This window comes from Crocodylus siamensis, chromosome 4 (assembly GCF_052110815.1).
Source record: "Crocodylus siamensis isolate JL-2025a chromosome 4, ASM5211081v1, whole genome shotgun sequence".
Classification (NCBI taxonomy): Eukaryota; Metazoa; Chordata; order Crocodylia; family Crocodylidae; genus Crocodylus; species Crocodylus siamensis.
In genome coordinates, this window is record NC_143398.1 from 94,447,221 (window position 1) to 94,465,716 (window position 18,496).

Here is an 18,496-nt window from a genome sequence, read left to right on the forward strand (position 1 = left end):
AGGCATCCGCCATCTGAGGGCAGCTTCACCCACTGGTCATCTAAAGCCCTCAACTTCCAGATGGCAGAAAGGCAGCATATCCTGGGTTAGCATTCTGACACACTAGTCACATTCCCAAAGGTTGGCTGATCTACCATGTACATAATTACTATTATGAACAGTCTCTTGTAACAAAAGGAATTTATTCTATGTGGTCATTTGAGACCTTGACCTCTCAACTCTATTGTATTTTAACAATATGGACATTGGCCAGAGGGAATGGGACAGACCAAAATTAATATAGGTTACTCTGTAGCCTACAGACAGTAACAAGTTTTGGCCAATGTAAGTCTGGACTTAATCTGTCCTGGGACATACAGGTGAAACCCCATTAATTCTATCTTGCTCATTCACCATGAGTTGGTGGCTTTAAAGTTGCCTACTTTAGAACATGAGCTAATTGAAAGAGGGGCTTTATTTGCACTAACTGTAAAAGGGTTTTTGTTTATTTATTTATTTTATAACCAGCAACATAGAAACTCGGTTCACCAGAACCAAAAGGAATGGACTTGGAACCGGGAACGGTTAAGGATCTTTTGCTGTCAGTCACCTGTCCTAATCAAATTTCATAAATCAGAAGCAATGGGTAACAATTTCCATCAGGGAAACTTGCACTGCATGGCGTAACTGAGCCATTTTGATCTAGCTTCTAACAGAGCAGTGTCCAGATCAGAAACATTACTTGCACAAATTATACTCTCAGCTGGCCCAAAATTAAAGGGCAGCTCCTTTTCCTATTGAAGTGCATGGCAAAGCTCACCTTGACCTCAAATCAGCCCAAGATGGTGGCTCAACTGCTTAAAGAATTGGCACTGACTCCCAAAACTAATCCTTCCAGGTTGGAGATTAGGGAGAGGGGCCTAACAGGATAGATATTGTCTAGTGGAACACAGAATTTCAGTCCCCAAAACCATCCCCAGCAGTAAACCAATCAATAAAAGCTTAGCTGACTCCCTGCCTTCTGGAGATGTCCCTCCCCTGCTTACAACCATTCTATTCACAAACACTCAAGACAAAGTTAAAGGGAGGTTCCAACAAGATTTTATTTAACAGTACACAATATGGTTACATTAAGATCAAAACAAAAGTAGGACATAACTGCTGCCAACATCTAAAACAGACACCTTCATGAAGTGAATTACTCATGCTAATGACAGAACAATGAGCTTAGTCACTATCTCTCTAGTGCCCATACCTGCAAATACAAAAAGATGTCATGTTAAGATGTTTTATATTGAGCACTAGTGCCAAGTTTTCTGATAAAGCCACAATGCTTGATCCAATTAACATGCAGTATGTAAATATGTGCATCAAGCCCAGTGGTAACACTAAGAAGGTTCTTAAGATAATGAAAAATAGTTATATTAAGTCCATCAGATATTAGTACTGACCAGGACATTAATCAGCTCACCATTTTATAGGCAGGCTCATCTTAGTATTTTGCTCTGAACAATAATTCTCAGATTTGTCTCGAGTGAAACAAACCTGGAATATGTCACTACCCCATATATATCACCAAATATTTGTGAAGTATCCATTTTGTCTCAGTGAAATCCTGACAATTTACTCACTAATCAGACAGAACAGGTATTACTGAGCCATGTTTTCAACTATGGCTCCCATAGTGAAGTGTTAAAGTCCTGCATTAGGGTGCAAAAATTGTCACAATAGTGATCATTTATATAAATACATGCCTATAGTGCCCAAATGTATCCTAAAATGTCTTAATACACTGTTTTATGGTTTGTTGTTTTTATAAATCTGGCATCAATTTAGGGGAAAAAATGTCTAATAAAGACTGGTCAAGACTAGCTCAAAGTGAAAGAGAAATGATGCAGTTAAAATGAAGCAGAGGGCAGCAGGTACTAGGCAACGCACCCTAATACTAATGTAAGGTATCTTAATCCCAACCTATAATACTCCCTGTCATTACTCACATGGACACCCACACACACCTGTCAAATGCTTCTCAATTCTGACTGGTAGCTCCTCTGCCTGTTTTTACAAGAGGTCTTTTTTTGTTTGTTTGTTTGTTTTTAAAGCAAGACCACTGATCTGGCTCATCCACTTGGTTCTGCAAATATGCACCAAGCCAAGCTAGTGCAGTTGCCTTTATTCTTTTGCAACTGTGATAAGGTTTTAAAAAATAACATTGACATGGCAAAATTCAAAATGAATGCGACTTTGGCACCTTGAGATAAATTTCAGACCAATGGACACTATACAGGCCAATTTCTGAATCCAAGCTACTTGTGTGACAGCTCAACATTCATCTGAGGCTCTGCTTTCAGCTAAATCCACTTGCCTCTGCTCTCAAGAGAATGCATCAATATAATCTATAATTGGTCTCATTTACTTTGGAGCTATTTGGACTCACTTTAGAGCCTTCAATGCTGGCAGGTGACTAGGGGAGCATCAGTGTAAAACTATTCTCCCTTCCATGAGAGAGTACGTAGCCAGACCCAAAAATCCTCAAGAAATGCTTATTCAAGCACCAAGCACCAGTATCTACCAAAAGACCTAATGGATGGACCATTGCATTTTCCATGTCAGGAATTGCACAAAATACGTACTTTTGGAACTCCCATTCTCTGTTGTCTAACGGACACACCTGGCGAGTCTTGAGCCAGCGAGAGATGCAGTGAAAGTGGAAAGCATGCTGGAAGAGAAGGTCCAAGTTAGTTTTATGATGTACTGCTCAGGGCATCTCAGCACAGAAGTTAACAGAAATGTCAGTCAGCAGGGGGAAATGGGTGGGGGTGGTCTAGATAACATAAGGAGAGCTGGCAGCCACCTGACTAATAACAAGCAAGGAGAGGTTTTCAATCTTATTTCTAGGAGGAATGGGAAAGTCAACATGGTGATGATGGAGAAGCTGTACAACAGGTAATGAAATGGCAAATAATTGACAAAGGAGAGAGTGCAGTGCTTAAGATTAGCCAGTACTGGCAAAGTAGAGACTTTATACAAAACATGGCCCCAAAACAATAAGGACAGGGATTTCAGAGTGAAATCTTGTAAGGCAAGAATGATGTCAGTGTACACAGAATACAGGAAGCTTTCTGCAAGGGATTGCAACCAAAGTCTCAATTAAAGCCATCTTGGGAAACAAGAAAAGGGAGAAACTGAACACAGTCCTTTTCTCCTCATATTAAAACTGAACACAGTCCTTTTCTCCTCATATTAAAAAAACCAAAACAAAACAGTCCCATTTACCAGTAAAAAAAAAAGATTATGTTGGGAATCCCAGTTCTGACACCCAAGTGCCCCAACACTGTTAAAAACATGATTTAATCCTGCCTTTGTTCCTTTTTTTTTTTTTTATTAGTTTACAAACAATAAAAAAGAAAATCAGGCTTGAGACATTCTTAGATACTACCACAGTATAATTTGTACTCCAGTACACAGGAGTTTTGTAACATGAGATAGGGCCCAGCATACAAGCAGTAGTGCCTTCATACAGCCCTTTTAGTTAGCCTTTCCCCTTCAGCTCATGGCCGGGATGGCTCGCATACTTGCTGACTTCAGACCGACTTAATAGTGGAAGTGGGGTGCATTGTGGTTCCTTAAATCTTGCAGGTTCCCCTGTGCCCCTGCCAATTGGTGGAGGGGCCCTGCTTGCAGCTCGCTTCTGATCAGCAGAGTGGCAAAAACTGCAGTTTTAAATACGAGATTGTTTTTTGCTTCCTGCCACTGATTAACTGAGGGGCCCCAGACAGCCCTGCTCTTTGCTGCTTAGATAGGGGAGGCAAAAACAGTGGCATGTTTACAACCGCAGTTTAGGTTCTCTGCTGATTAGTAGAGAGTGGCAGGCGTCCTCTGGTAATCCGGGGCGGGGGGGGGGGTGTACATGCACAGGAACATGCAAGATTAAAGGAGCCACTGCATACTCTACTTCTGCTATGAATTTGGTAGGTCTCTACAAATGATATTTGTCTCTAGAGATCAAGAGGAAACTCTAGTCACCAAAATAACCTCCGATCCCTCAAAACCATGCATATCAAGAATAATAGGGCATTCACATCTAAATAATGCTCGTCTCTGATGGTAGGACAACTCTGAAGTATGAGCTAGTCCCCTGAATATTCAAAAATAAATCATACACTCAAAATTAAATTCCTATATTGGCAAAAATCTGAGCAATGAAAGTATATATCCTCCACCACGTTCTCAATCCTTATTTTTCTATTTTTCTCTTCCTGGCTTCTCCATGCCTCACTGAGAATCCAGACCTTGACATTTTGCTCTCCTAGTGAATTATTTTAGACCATATTATTTGATTAACTGACTTTCTCCATTCTGATTTGAGACATGGGAAAGAGGGGCACCAATCTTTTCACAACAGCTGATCAGTAAAACAGTTTACTTACATTGCAGACACCCCATGCAACAGTGCACTCTTCAGAGGTAGCTGATGCTTGGTTAGCTTGGCATTCTATACCTGTGGAAACAGAATCAAATGGGACTCACAATGGCCAACTGTCTTGTAGCCATCAACCAGGAGTCCTCTATGCTTGAGCAAAATGAAATATATAGAGGCTGCTTGTTTTTTTTTTTGGATTCATTACATCAAAAAGTGCTGAGAAATGATAGGTTAACGAAGATTTTGCCTAACACTGGGATTGATCAGTCTCAATTAAGTTAGATACTTTGTCCCACTTTCTTCTAGATTATTTTTGGTAGTGGGGATTATATAAGTGACATGTGGCTGCTTGCCAATTTTTAAAGATAAGCATTTCTAATTTGGTCATACCAAGGTGTGTTTGGCTTTAAAGTACCTTTTGAATGATGGGTGGTTTTGTCAGAGCTGTAAAGATTTAACTAAATCTTTCCTAGCTGACATTATTTTAGCATTAAATTCTTCTTCTTGTCCAAGACACTTGGTCTGTAAATATCAGCAGGTATGCAACCTTACTCGTGAGATGTTGAAACTTGGCCATACCCATTCTAGCCTTCCCTTGTACCATTTTATTTTTTTAGGTGTGTTGGTATAAAACATCACTTAATATTACTTTAATGGCCATAATAAAATATATCCAAAGAACTTCAGGCAACAGTGATAGTGAAGAGAGGTCAGTCTCAGAAGGGAAGTCTCGTAACCAGATTTTCCACATAACTTGAGTTGCGAGGAATCGGATGTAATCTGGAACAAAAATAAGTAGCAAGCAGAAGCACTCCCTTCCCTACAATCAGGGATGGTAATCAGTTTCAATCAATGCTTTAAATGCATTTCTTTCAAAGGATGATTCTGCAAAGCAATGAAAGTCAAGCCCATAGTTTTAAACATATTTCTTCTGTGGTGACAGATCTTTTGCCAGATAAGGAACAGTAAGACACCACTGCCATCACCATATCCCTACCCTACAAACAAAATTAGAACCCTGATCACCTTTCATCTTAAAAGAAAAAGGTTTATTACCTCTAAAAAGTATGAGACCTTCTTTAACTTAAGTTTATGCTCATTTCTTGAGGCTAAGGGCAAAATGAAGGGAAGATTTAGAATAATTAGATGCATGATCATCCATACAGACCTGTACAAAGTCTACTGAAATCAGGTCTCCAAGAAAAAGGAATATCTTATTCCAGGCTTATTTCTGGGTGGTTGTCTCTATTCAAGTACAGTGCCTGGACTGGAAAGAAGCTACATCTGTCCATCAATTTGTGTTTGCTTCAGATGTTCCAGAGGAAAGATCCAGATAAAAACATGAATACCTCTTTCTTCAGTATCTTTGTTAAGGGTAGGAATTAAAGAAATGGCTTTTGTAGGGAAACTTGTAGTCCTTCATGGACTTTGCAAATGTATAAAATAAGTATTTTGGTGTTACCAACCATCACTTATCAAGCTGCCGTATCAGAAGGCTCCACATTACACCACTGAAGCACAAAGTATTGAACAAAATTATCATCCACTGACCAGGGCTTAAAACAAACTAAAATTGACATACTTACTAGTGAGCAGGTGATTCTGTGTCAGTTTCCTCAAGTTTATAGAAATGTCTAATAGCAAGAGACCAAATTGGCCAGAAACTACTTCAGTATTTAAAGGAGCATTTTTGGCTTCTGCTTGTTGTTAGCCAAATACTAAGTGTGGCCACACTGGGCAAAAGATTCTACCCAGCTTCTCAGGTGCGGGATGATGATCTAAAGCAAGAATTCTCCTGCCCTGGAGAATCTAAAACTTATCAAATGTTATTTGGACCTAGAGTACTTCTGCTGAATATTTTAAAGGGCTCATTGCAGTACTTGTAGGAAACATGTACCAATAAGGTTAATTGCTTTGTCCAGTTTAGTTAAAATATGACAGAGAAGTTCTGCTCCTTTCCCTTTACCCTTCCCCACCCAGGAGACTATTCTAGTATATTTTCAGCAGATGTTTTCCTCATATTTAGATTATTTTTCTTTTAATGCCATGATTTCTACCCATGTATCTCTGTACCATGCTTAATATTTCCTCTTGAAATGACTCCCTCAAAATGTTTGTAGACCGTTATGTTCCACTCCTAGTCACTATTGAGAAAGCTAATCACTATGCTGGACTCTGTTCAATTAGTCTTTTCCCATGAATCAGCACCTTCAACACCTTAATCATTTTATTGATAAACAGAGTGTGGGCCACTGAGCAAAGACACTGGGGGATAGAGGGACTCCAAAGAGAGAGACCAGAACTTGCTGAGCAATAAAACTGAGACTAGGATGAAAAACCTGAAGAGTAGAGACTGGGACTAGGACAAGGAACCACAGGTAGGAAGAGAGAAGCAAAGACAGGCTGAATAGAATGGAGCAGAATGGGTCAAGCTTGGAAAAGTCTGGTAGAGGAGCCTGTGCACACTGAGTACAGCATATCCCTTTCTCGTGCCAGGACTAACACCTAGGATTTGAGTCTTGCCTTTCTGTTATGCACAGCAAACATCTGAAAGCCTCGGGCAAGATGGTGCTCCCCTCCACTTCCCCCCAGTGCTGGTCTAGATAAGAAGTGACAACTTATTACTGTTATCATCTACCCAAATCATGTGGCAGATATTTATAGATGGACAAACAGGTTCCAAACCAACTGATGACCCATGTGGCTGCCCATACGCCAAGATGGCTTTTTTCTTTTTTCAAAGGAAAAAAGATACAACCTTAACACGGCTTCCCTTTTGCATACGTAGTTGATAAATGTAGTTTATTACACAATCATGACCTAGTTTTCAATAGGGCCCTACTTCTTTCAGTCCACAGGATAGACCTGCTCTGGAAATGAATCACACTTGTCTTTAGGAAACCTGTTTTCTTTGTTGCAAGAGTCAGAAGGTGTGGAGCAAATGAGGCAGAGGACTTTAGGAAGAGAAAAGATGATCTTGTGGTTCAAGAACGTCAATGCTGTTTTGGAGAACCATCTTCCATTGCTGCTTGTGCCACAGTTGACGCTGATATTAGTCAGCTCATCTAAGCCAAATTCAGATTTTTTTAAAACAAGTTGTCACTGGTTAAGTTCCTTCTCTGGGTGCTTTACCTTACAATTTGATGTACAGAAAAGTGAATACCCAGAACTCACTACTGGAACTGAAGTCAATGGGAATCATGCTAAAATATGTGGCTGCTCATGTTTCAAAGTATGTCAGGGAAGGGAAGGGAAACGGGTCTTGGGTATCTCAAAACTGAGCACCCTCATTCCTCCACCCCCAACCCCCCAAAAAGCTACCACCAAAATCAGTTAGTACTTTTGATCTTGTTTTCTGTCCCGTTTCTCCACATTTGTAAAATGGGGCTAACACCTCTTCAAGGAAAGAATGCCTCATCTCATAGGCATTCTGTAACAGAATCCTTTTGCATCTGTAAAGCCCTCAGATACTGTAGTGATGAGAACAACTGAAAAGGCCCAAAAGGGAATCCAATCATTCTGTCTTCAGAGTAAAGTTTGCATTTCAGGCAGTTAATAAAAAGCAGGGGTTATCCACTGATCAATGAAGAGAAAGCACTCTCTCAAAAAGCTGCTCAAATTAAGTGTACCTCATCCATTTTGTGCACTAAAAAAAAAAAAAAAAAAATGCAGAAAAAATTCAATATTTCATATTATCGATTTCATTACGTCTAAAGGAAAAGTTGGCAAACTTAATGTTAACTTTTGAGCGTCTGACTTTGTAAGCTCAACATCTTATTACTGTAATTTCTTTGCATGTAATATTTACATTTAGTTTCCTATTATTCAGCCCTCCAAATATTTCTGCTTTCCAAATTTGTCCCCAACACTGAAAACACTTGGTGAGGGAAATTAACTGATATAAATGCTAGCTTCCATTTTGTCAAACAATCTCATTTTGTCGTTTCCTATACATGATTCAACTTATTTCTCCAATTTCCCCATCCCCTCACAGCTTATATATGAAAATGTAATTAAAAAGTGTGGTTTACTTCCTTCTTCCAGATTGTTAAAGATATTAAATAAATCTAGACCCAACACCAATCTTTACAGCAGACAGACATTTCCCCCCCATTTGCTATACCATCAATTACAACTCTACATTTACAGTTCAGCCTTTTTGCAACTGAGCTTCTATCCAAGCCAGTAGCAAGTACGTTTCTTAAATACAATTAAGAACTTTACCAGAAAAGTGTATCTACACTCCCTTCATTCATTTTTTTGTTACACACTTTACCATGATTCGCTTTTACTAAATTAGTAGCTACTTATTGTTTACTATTTTTATGGAAGTTTCCCCTAATATTTCCTTCATTATCTTGTGGCAATGGATGTTAGATGCCTCTAACCAGACAGTATCAGTCAGAATCATTTCCCCACCTCCCCTGTTCCCCATAACATCCCCTTCTGGCACCAGTCAACTGACTGCTAAACATTCTCAAGTATTATTACCCACTTCTCCATAGCTTCTCAAAAATAAGTGACAGACTACAACAAATATCATCGCATGCCTGCTTCCATTACAGGAAATGATAAGTATCTACTGGGCAGATAAGCAGAATAAGTAATATCACATTTCACTGACTTGTACCAGTATTTACTAGGGCTGTGCGAAATTTCGGCAGCTGTTTTGTTTCAGAGGTGTTTTGGGCCATTTCGGCACCTGAAATGCCGAATTGGAATCAAAATGGAAGGCTCCAAAACAGCTCTGAAGCAAAACGGAAGGCTCCGAAATATTTCGGAGAATTTCGGAGTTTTGAAGCTAGGCTTGCTGGGAAACAAAAACTAATGAAATCCATGAAGAGGGAGGGGAAAGAGGCAGGGTGGAGGACTGCTCTGATATTGACATCTAGGTCTCAGTTCAATTCCCCAGCTCTCTGATCATTTCCCCAGTTCTTCCTGGGGGGGCGCAGGACCCCGATCCGCATGCGGGGTTTCAGCAAGCTGCTGCTGCAGGCTGGGGCCAGTGGCAGCTGCTTGGCACAGCCCATGCTAAGCACCGGGAAGACTGTGGTGGTGCTACCGCTGGCCCCAGCCTGCAGCAGCAGCTTGCTGAAACCTGGTGCACAGATCTGGGGGTCTGTGCCCCACAGGAAGACCTGGGGAAACGATCAGAGAGCTGGGGACATCAAACCGGGGCTGGGGAATCCCGCCACACAACCTGGATTGCTTGCCACTCTGTGCTGCTTCCCTGCCCCACAACCCAGTGTGACTGGGATCAGAGATCCACATGGCGGTCTCCTTGCCTGCATGGAGGGCAGTGGCCCTCCCTTTCCCCCTCCCCCGGATGAGCCACCTATGACCCCATCTTTTTCCCCCACTGGGGCCCGGCTGGGTAGGGCTGCACGGAGATTCCCTTGCAGCCTGTTCAAAATAGATTCAGAGGAGATTAGGTGGAGCTGAATCTCCAAGACAGATTCAGCTGAAACTAAACAGGACAGTGATCAGAGACACTGAAATGAATTGCTGTCCTCTGAAATGGCCAAATCTGAAACTGGATCAAAACACACCCATTTTGCACAGCCCTAGTATTTATTCCATTGAATTATGAATAAATGCTAAAATAGAGGTTTTTACACACCTATCAGTAACTTACATTACCAGTTTTGGTTACCTGCTAGTTGTGTGTCCTTTTTCTAGCATCTTATTTTTTATAAGAGCTTACTGAATGGATTTCCCTTGGTCTACAGTAATTTATTCATTTTGAGCACAGCATACCCTTTGACTACATTTCCTCAAGATATATTGAGACTTTAAGAAGATTAAAGTTATAATATGAGCTTTATCAGTCTGTCTTTCCACATCCAAGACACTCACAGCACTTTACAAACACGAATTAATCCTCACTTGCCTGTCTCACAATATTAGTATCCCTCTTTATTAAGCAAGGATAAACAGAGGCATGAATAAGCACCTTGCCAAAATGTGCAAGTCTGACAGCCAGAAAGAACCCATTTTATCAACAGTTAGTCCTTTTCACTGAAGTACCAGAAACTTTTAAACGGAAGCAGAATAGTTTTGGAATGGAGTAGGTAGAGGCAAACGGATCTCTTACCCACATTTATTGTAAGTGGGAGACTTTCTTGTTTTGAGACAGATTTCCTCTGTGTGCATTTATTCATAGATCTTTTTCAGTGGATTCAATGACATAGGTAGGACAATATTTTAAAATAGGGGAAGATCTACCACAGGCACCAAGCCGTAATCATTCAGTATCACATGCTGTAGTCATGATTTATTTAAGTTTTTTTTTATTTTTTTTATTTTTTTATTGGGGAACATAGGGGAGAGGAAGGAAGAGAAGCTACTATAAATGGTGACAGATAGACAAAGCAAGACCAATCTTATAACATTTTATTCGCTCACCCACTTAGGGCATGTCCAAAGGTGTTCTACCCACCAACCTCAAGCAAGCATAGGTGAAAATCTAATTATCTATCACATCGTAGTCTCAAAATTGAGAGGCACTGTTTTGGCGCACAAAGGATTTCTGAATGAAACTGAAAGGTCGGTGACTGATCTGCATGCACACATAATTTAATGGTGGAACCCTTTCCACTGAATTCCAGTATGCAGCTATTTTAAAACCAGTAACTTTACAAATAAACATCAACGTAAGTATATTGTAGAATCTTTCCAGATAAAGTAGGGTAAACATTTAAGCAGATTTTTGTACAGTACAAATTTGATTGTTTGCTTTCTGTTTAAAAAGAACAATTCGCACTCCTCTGGATATCTACCACACAATTCCAGATTATAATAGCATTAGCTAACTCATGCAGAGTATTTTTTGTACAGTGACTGGCTGACAGAGGTTAGTGGTCCACCCTACCCATGGGCAGTCAATCACAGATAAGAATCCTGTCTCCAGCCTCACCAGTTTAATGAAACAATTGATATTCAGTCTCAGTAGGTCTTGCACAATTCCTAAACAATTCTACTCAGACCCCATCTCTATCCTGGCCCATCATCATCATCAACCTTCAGTTCCATTTCAAGCCTCTGCCTAACTAAAATCATCTCTTGTATGATATCAAGTTTAGTCCCTCACTCTCCCACTTTTAAAAAAGAGGGAAAAAGGAAACATGGTGATGAAGAGAGTATTAAAATGGATCAGGGCAGCTAAGAGTTTTCAACAACATAACCCACCAACAGTGGGTTTCAAGAAAAAGTTCCTAGTTGAAAGCTGTGTTCCCAGAAATGCACATTAATGAAGGTACTGTTTTGCTGGGCATCACACTTTTAATCAACCTGCCAACTCCCCCCCTCTCTTTTACTTACATAGATCCATGATATGGTTCCTGCAAATGGCACAGTTATCAACCACAATGTCCCAGGCCCAGAGAGCTACTGCATTCCACTACAAAAAGAAAAAAAAAAGAAAAGAAAAAAAAATCACATACATTTGTTGAATTTATAACACCCACCAGAGGATTCTTCTCCTTCTCCTGGCCAGTTTCAGCCAAAGTGCAGTAGGTGTTTCAAGGACACCTCTGAAAATTCAACATGACCCTCTGTAATCAGTTTGAAAGGGCACCTGGAAAGCAGCAAGATGCATCTGCCTCAAGATCCAAGCACTTTCTGTCAACTCAAGACAAGAGAATCCCCATCGCCCCAGAAGATTAAGAGAGACTCCCAGGAGTGGTTTATGATAACCATGCTCAAAGAGCTAGTCATCAACAGCTCAATGTCAAATTCAGAGAGGATATCAACTGGGTTTTCTTCAGGGGTCTGTCTTTGATCCAGCACTGTTCTACATATTTCTTAATGGCTTGGATGATGGAAGTGAGCACATTTAGTACACTTGTGAACAACAGCGAGTTGAGTGGAGTAGCAGACATTTCAGAGGGCAGAATTAAGCTTCAAAGTGACCTTGATAAATTAGGAAAATAGTCCAAAATAAACAGAATTCAATTCAGTAAGGACAAATGCAAAAATCACTCCTCACTGTGGGGGCAGCATTGATCTGCCCCCTCCACAGGCTTACTGGCCAGACACTGTCCTCCAAGCTGCCAGGCTGTACTCCTAGCCGTGCTTATGCTGCAGTTGCGCGCATGCATGCAGCATTTATCAGAGACATTATCGGCCACATCAGTCAAAAAAGCTGATTGCCGACAATGTCAATTTTCCTTTTATCACATCACTGCCAATATACGGACTGATGCATCAGTGCACTGCTACCAAAAGCCACATGCAACAATCTACTAGCAGCTAATACTGGGATCTATTAACAGGAGGCTCATATGCAAGTCACAGAGAAGAGATACTTTCACTTTATTTAGTACTCCCAAGAGAGGTCTTGCTAGTGCTACATCCATTTTTGGGGACTGTACAACAAACAGAAAAACAAAAACAATCCCTCCTCCCCCAACAAAACACACACAGGAACAAGTTTGGAAAAGTCCATACCAGAGCAATGAAAATCATTAAAGGTCTAGAAAACATGATATATGTCAACAGGTTAGAAGAAGTGGGATTATACAGTCAGGAGACAAGACTAAAGGGGATTTGTTAACATTCTTTAAATACAAGGCAGGTTATGAAGAATAATGTTCTCCATGCCCACACTGGACAGTACAAATAGTAATAGGCTGAAACTGCAACTCTCAGCTTGGTTAAAAGCAGTGGAAGAGATTCCAGAGAGAAGTTGGCAAAATTGTCATTAGCCCTGTCCCTTGACAGTTGCCATCTTGGGACCGGAAGTCCCACCCCTAAACCTTGACCTTTGCCACCAGAAGTCCCTCCTACTGCCCCCCAGGAACATTCCTCTGGGGAGTCAAACACCTACTATAACATATTTTAATGTTATTACAAAAAGTATGTCATGATTTGTGTACTGTATATAGAGGTGACTGAATAATAGCTCAAAAATAGTCTTGTATAGCTTGTGGTCTCTTTAAGCTGTATGAATTGCAGAAGACGGGTTCAAATTTGCCAGCTTAACATTTAAACTGTGATTGGCTTAAAACCCTCACTTTTAATACAATGAATGCAACTATCCTTATTTTCAGCCAAGAGCCCTGAAAATCTTATCTAGGGGAATCTCTCTCTCCCCAACTCACATTTCCCAGCACTAGAGAAATGAAAGAAGAGATCACATTGACAAAAGTGGCAGTTACCACCATGAGCAGTAATGCAGTAACCTTCTTACCAGTGAGCAATCACTCTCCTAAGTAAAGGCAACCAACTACTGGGAACAGCCCTTATGTTACTCTGCACTGATTCCCAAATGTCCTCCTTCAAAACACCATAGGTCACTAGACACCTGCTTACAGCCACTCACAGAAAGAAAAAAAATAATTGAGAATCCTCAGTTCCAACTTTCAGCCATTAAAAAAAAGAACCTCACTCACCTCCATAGCTACAAAGGCCTACAAGAGGAGGGCCTGCTATGAATTCAAGAGGATAGCATGTGAAAATTAATCCAAGATAAAAGAATCATAGCCAAATAAAACAGAAGAGGGGCTGTAAGAACTGGAATTGTTTAGTCTGGAGAAGACAAATCTGATAAGTCTTCAAAGAAAAAAAGGGTTGGCATAGGGTGGGCAAAATGTGGCCTGTGGGCCAGATGCGGCCTGCCAGGCCGTTCTATCCAGCCTGTGGGGCCCATAAAAAAATTCAGAAAATTAGTATTAATCTAACCTGGGCTGCCTGTCACGCGACCCTCGGTGGCTTGCCAAAACCGAGTAAGCAGCCCTCTGCCCAAAATAATTGCCTCCCCCGCCACCCCTGTATAGTGGTGGGCAGCTATTTTTCAATATGGGATAGGACAAGAAACACTGATCTAAAATTGTAAGGGAAATTTAGACTGGATGTTAGGGAGAACTTTCTAGTTATAAGGGTGGTTAAGTACTGGAGTAGATTACCTAGAGAAGCTGTGGAAATCTTTATCAGTGGAAGATTTTAAATGCAGTTTAGGCAAACACCTAGCTGGCATGGTTCAGACAGGGATGATGACAGGGAACCTCAAGCAGGAGGTTAGGCTAGCTGCCATTATGAGGTCTCTTCCAGCCCTATTTTTCTAAGATACAGAAAACAGATATAACATCACATCCCTGATCTCTCCCTCCCCTCACCCACTAAAATAGAATATGGAAGAACTACTTTTCTTCCTATCTTGGTATTAATAGTCACAGCAGTTTAACTTCACATTGTATCTAGTATAACCTCTCACTTTAGACTATTCATGTTAGCACTGAATTGAATATTTTGTCCCTCCCCTTTCTGGTACTCCACTATTCACTACAGCAGTGATTCTCGACTTTCCCAGACTCAAGCTGCCCTTTGGAAAATGTCATCTCTTAGTTCTGCTCATTTTTGAGTACAGAAACATAATAAAGCAATTCTTCTGTTGTGAAGAACATATCAGGATGTTTCTCACTATGGATTCCTACTTGAAATCTCTGGGTTTATCTTGTGAACCAGGTTTGCACAACTAACCCTGCTAATATGAAGCAGCATGCTACAACACCCCTAAAAGGATCTCCTGGCACCCCAGGGAGCCACAGTACCATGGTTGAAAATTACTTCTCTACAGTATAATTTAATTTCCTATGCTTTGTCCAGTCCAGGATTTCATGGTGCTTCCTTTTTAACCCTAGAAGATGACTCTATCAAGAGATGATACCACCAAGAGACGGTACCCAATATTTGGCCCACTATTAAAAAGAATAATCAAAATGATATTTTTATCATTCACTTATGGACTCCGTAGAACTATCCTGAGGACTGGTAACCTACGGTCTGCAGAGAGGTTGAGTCAAGCTCAGGGCAACAGCAGCATGCAGCTGCACTGTGCCACTCATGCCCTCTGCAGCCCTCCCTATGGCTCTCTTGCACCTGTACTTACCCCCACCACAGGGCTTGCCCATCCCACTGCCCTGGAGATGGGGATCAGAAGCTGAAGTAAACGTAAGCAACTCTGGTGCTTCTGGGGAGTAAAGATTTGCAGCCTGTGATGTAGGCAGCATAGCAAACAGCAGCCCACAGCAGCAAAAGGTTGGATTATACCATTTCCACAGTGGGAGGTTTAACACCTGGACTACGTGATACCCAGCTAGTTGCCCTTGTTGTGAAGAATGCCAACACCATACAGGGCTGTATTAGCAAATCAAGGGAAGTGAGCCTTCCCCTCCAAGTGAGGCCACATCTGGAGTACTGTGGCCAGTGTTGGACTCCCATTACAGAAAGGAGGTGGACAAATTGGAGAGAGTCCAGGAAAGGGCAATGAAAGCCATTTGGGGGCTGGGGCATGTGACTTCTGAGGAGAGGTGGAGGGACTGCACTTATTAGTCTAGAAAAGAAAAGATCAAGAGGAGACTTAATAGCTCCACTTGAAGACAGTTCAAAAGGAGGATGGAGGCAGACTGTTCTCAGTGGTAGCAGATGACAGAACAAGGAGCACCTTGAGACAGTTGCAACAAGAGAAGTTTAGGTTGGATATTAGGAAAAGCTCTCTCAGGAGGAGGATAGTAAAGCACTGGAACAGGTTGCCCAGAGGTGGTGCCATCTCTGTCCTTGGAGGTTCTTAAAGCCTGGCTAGAAAAAGCCTTGGCCCGGATGAGACAGTTGGGGCTGGTGCTTCTACGGGCAGGAGGCTGGACTAGATGCGGCCGCCTGAATTCCCTCCCAACCTCCGTTTTCTAGGGCTCCACAGCAAGGCACCGGCGGCAGGGCGCGCCCGGCAATGACAGGCAGCCGCATGTGCGGGGGCGGGCGAGGGAGGCACAGCACGGCCGCCTGGTTACCAAGGAGACGGAAGGGCCTGGGGGCTGCGCCCCACCCCTGTGGGTGGCCCCGCCCGTCGGCAGCAGCACCACCCCGCCGCAGCACGCGCCACCAGGACCCTGCGGGTGGGCCCCTACGACTCCACGTGGGGCGATCCCCCCTCACCCATTGGCCCGGCGCTGCGCCAATCCGCCCGCAAGCCCCGCCTCAACTGTTCCTGTGGAACTGGGGAGCCGGAGCCGGAGCCGGGCCCGTGGGCAAGGGGCGCCTTCCCACTTCCACCCGCTAGTCCCTGCTGCTGCCAAGCGGCCGGCCCCGCGGTTCCGCCGTCCCGCCAGGCCGAGGCTGCCATAGCTTCACCTTCTTCACTTCGAAGCGTTTCTTGCCAGCGCCGCTGTTAGTGCCGCTCGGGGTATCCACATCCATTGCTGCCGCCATTTTGGGTGCGTGACTTGGTGGCGCGCATGTGCGATGTCACGGACGGGAAGTCACGTGGGCATTTCCCTCTTCTGCTCGCCCCGCCCGCAAACAGGTGTATGGGGCAGGGAAGGCGGGAGACCATGTGACTCTTAAAGGCGTCGGTCAGGGTGGAGCCCCACAGCCGGCCCCCCCTCCCCCCACCTACTACGCAGCTCGGGGGTTGCACAACCCGGGCCTACACTTAAAGGCGCAGGCACCCAACTACAGCTGACGCAGCTCCTGGGCCTGTCCTGCCCCGCCCCTCCCCCCCGCGCGGCTTGGTTCGCACGCGAGCGCCCCGGGGCGCATCCAAGGGCCGAGTGTGAACTGTTGCCTCGGAGCAGCCGCGGCCTCTCGGCGCTGGGGGCCAGCGAAGCCCCGCGCCCCCGCCCCGGCCTGGGCGTAGCCTCACACAAACAGCCGCGGCTCCAGCGACTCTCAGGCCTGGTAGCCTCGGGCAGGGCTTTGAGGCGGCCCCTCGTGAAGCGGCAGTTCGGGCTGTCACTCGTGGTTTTTGTTTTTACCCCGGCCAAAAAACCGCAACAAATAGAACAAGCCGCCCCCAGGGCCGCCTGTTCTGCGCAGAGCACCGGGATCCCTGAGCCGCCCGCGGTGTTCTTGGGCCCGGCCTTCCCCGAGACGCGCGTGAGCCCTCCCGCCCGGCCTGGCCGCCTAGCCCGGTGTGGCTGGCGGAGGCCCAGGCGCCACATCGCCCCGCCCTTGATTCCTGCTCCCCCAGAGGTCACAGCAAGGCGCAGGGGCCGCTGCGGGCAGGCCCGCACTGAGGGATGATCCTGCCTCGGGCAGGGGCTGGGCTCCAAGACCTGTGAAGGCCCCTCCTAACCCTGCTCGTCTACGACAGGGCCGCAGTGTCCTTTCGGGTGGTGCCAAAAGCACCCACAACCCTGACTGGAAAGATGCCGGCTGCCAGAGGCAGACAGCAGAGGAGCTGAAAGGGGCCCCATTGCTGTTATGGCAGCACAGACCGTCCCCTGCCCATCGGCCTCCCTGACTGCTGAGCAAAATGCCTTCATGTGCCCCATTGTCACTTGTGCTGCAGGTTGCCCACCCCTGCCAGGGCCCTGATCCCTTGTAACCTCTCCATTTCCCCCTGCCAAGCCCCTGCTTTCCTGGCTCCACTGCTCCAGCTCTCCTTCCTCCTGGACCTCTCCCCTGCTCCTGGTCGCAGCCCTGCGGGCTGAGTTTTATCTCCAGCTAGAAATGCTAACTCGGGTGTGGACATATTAACTAGCATGAACATTAGGCTTAGGCATAGACGTCCCTTTCAGTGCAGCTGGGGAGGCACTGTCCAGGTGCTCAGGAAGGCTTGATTTTGCATCCTGAATCTGAAGAGAGAGGCACACCTTTAACTCTGATGACTCCAGGACTAACGAGACAACATCTTTGGATTATTTTTTGCCCAGTTTGTTTGGGTTTTACCCATAATGTGGGATATAGAAAACACATTCCAATAAAGCTTTTTTTCCTTCAATCTTGAATAATGTAGCACTAGGCCCCTACTTAAAAAGAAACTAGGAGTTTCATTAATAACTGGAGAAAAACATGTTTCATATGTGATGGTGATGCGGACCCACAACATCTGCATCTTTTAAAAACCCAGCTCTGTCCATAGACACCCTTGAAAGCATCTCAGGGTGGCGTGGCACCTAGCTGAGAATCACCAGTGTAGGCATGTGCTGAATGGCAACGTCAAGAACCCTTTGGCTTGGGGAATGCAACTTAAAGGGTCTCTGGTATTTATGTAGAGCAGTGGTGCCCAACCTTCTGATCCCACAGGCCAGATGAGTAGTGCAGGGGTCAGTCCACAGGTCAACTCCCACACAGGAAGCAACGCATGGAGTCAGTCTG

At 44.0% G+C, this 18,496-nt stretch overlaps 1 protein-coding gene across 1 annotated transcript; it reads right to left on the reverse strand.

The window, feature by feature from the left end:
- Positions 1-1,063: 1,063 nt before the first annotated feature.
- Positions 1,064-16,685, reverse strand: RBX1 (ring-box 1). Its single transcript, XM_090042959.1, has 5 exons — positions 16,529-16,685; positions 11,723-11,801; positions 4,410-4,480; positions 2,613-2,698; positions 1,064-1,234 (listed from the first exon to the last, which is right to left on the reverse strand). Exons 1-5 carry the CDS (start codon positions 16,604-16,606, stop codon positions 1,222-1,224), a joined length of 327 nt encoding a protein of 108 aa, XP_089899085.1. The 5' UTR covers positions 16,607-16,685; the 3' UTR covers positions 1,064-1,221.
- Positions 16,686-18,496: the final 1,811 nt, after the last annotated feature.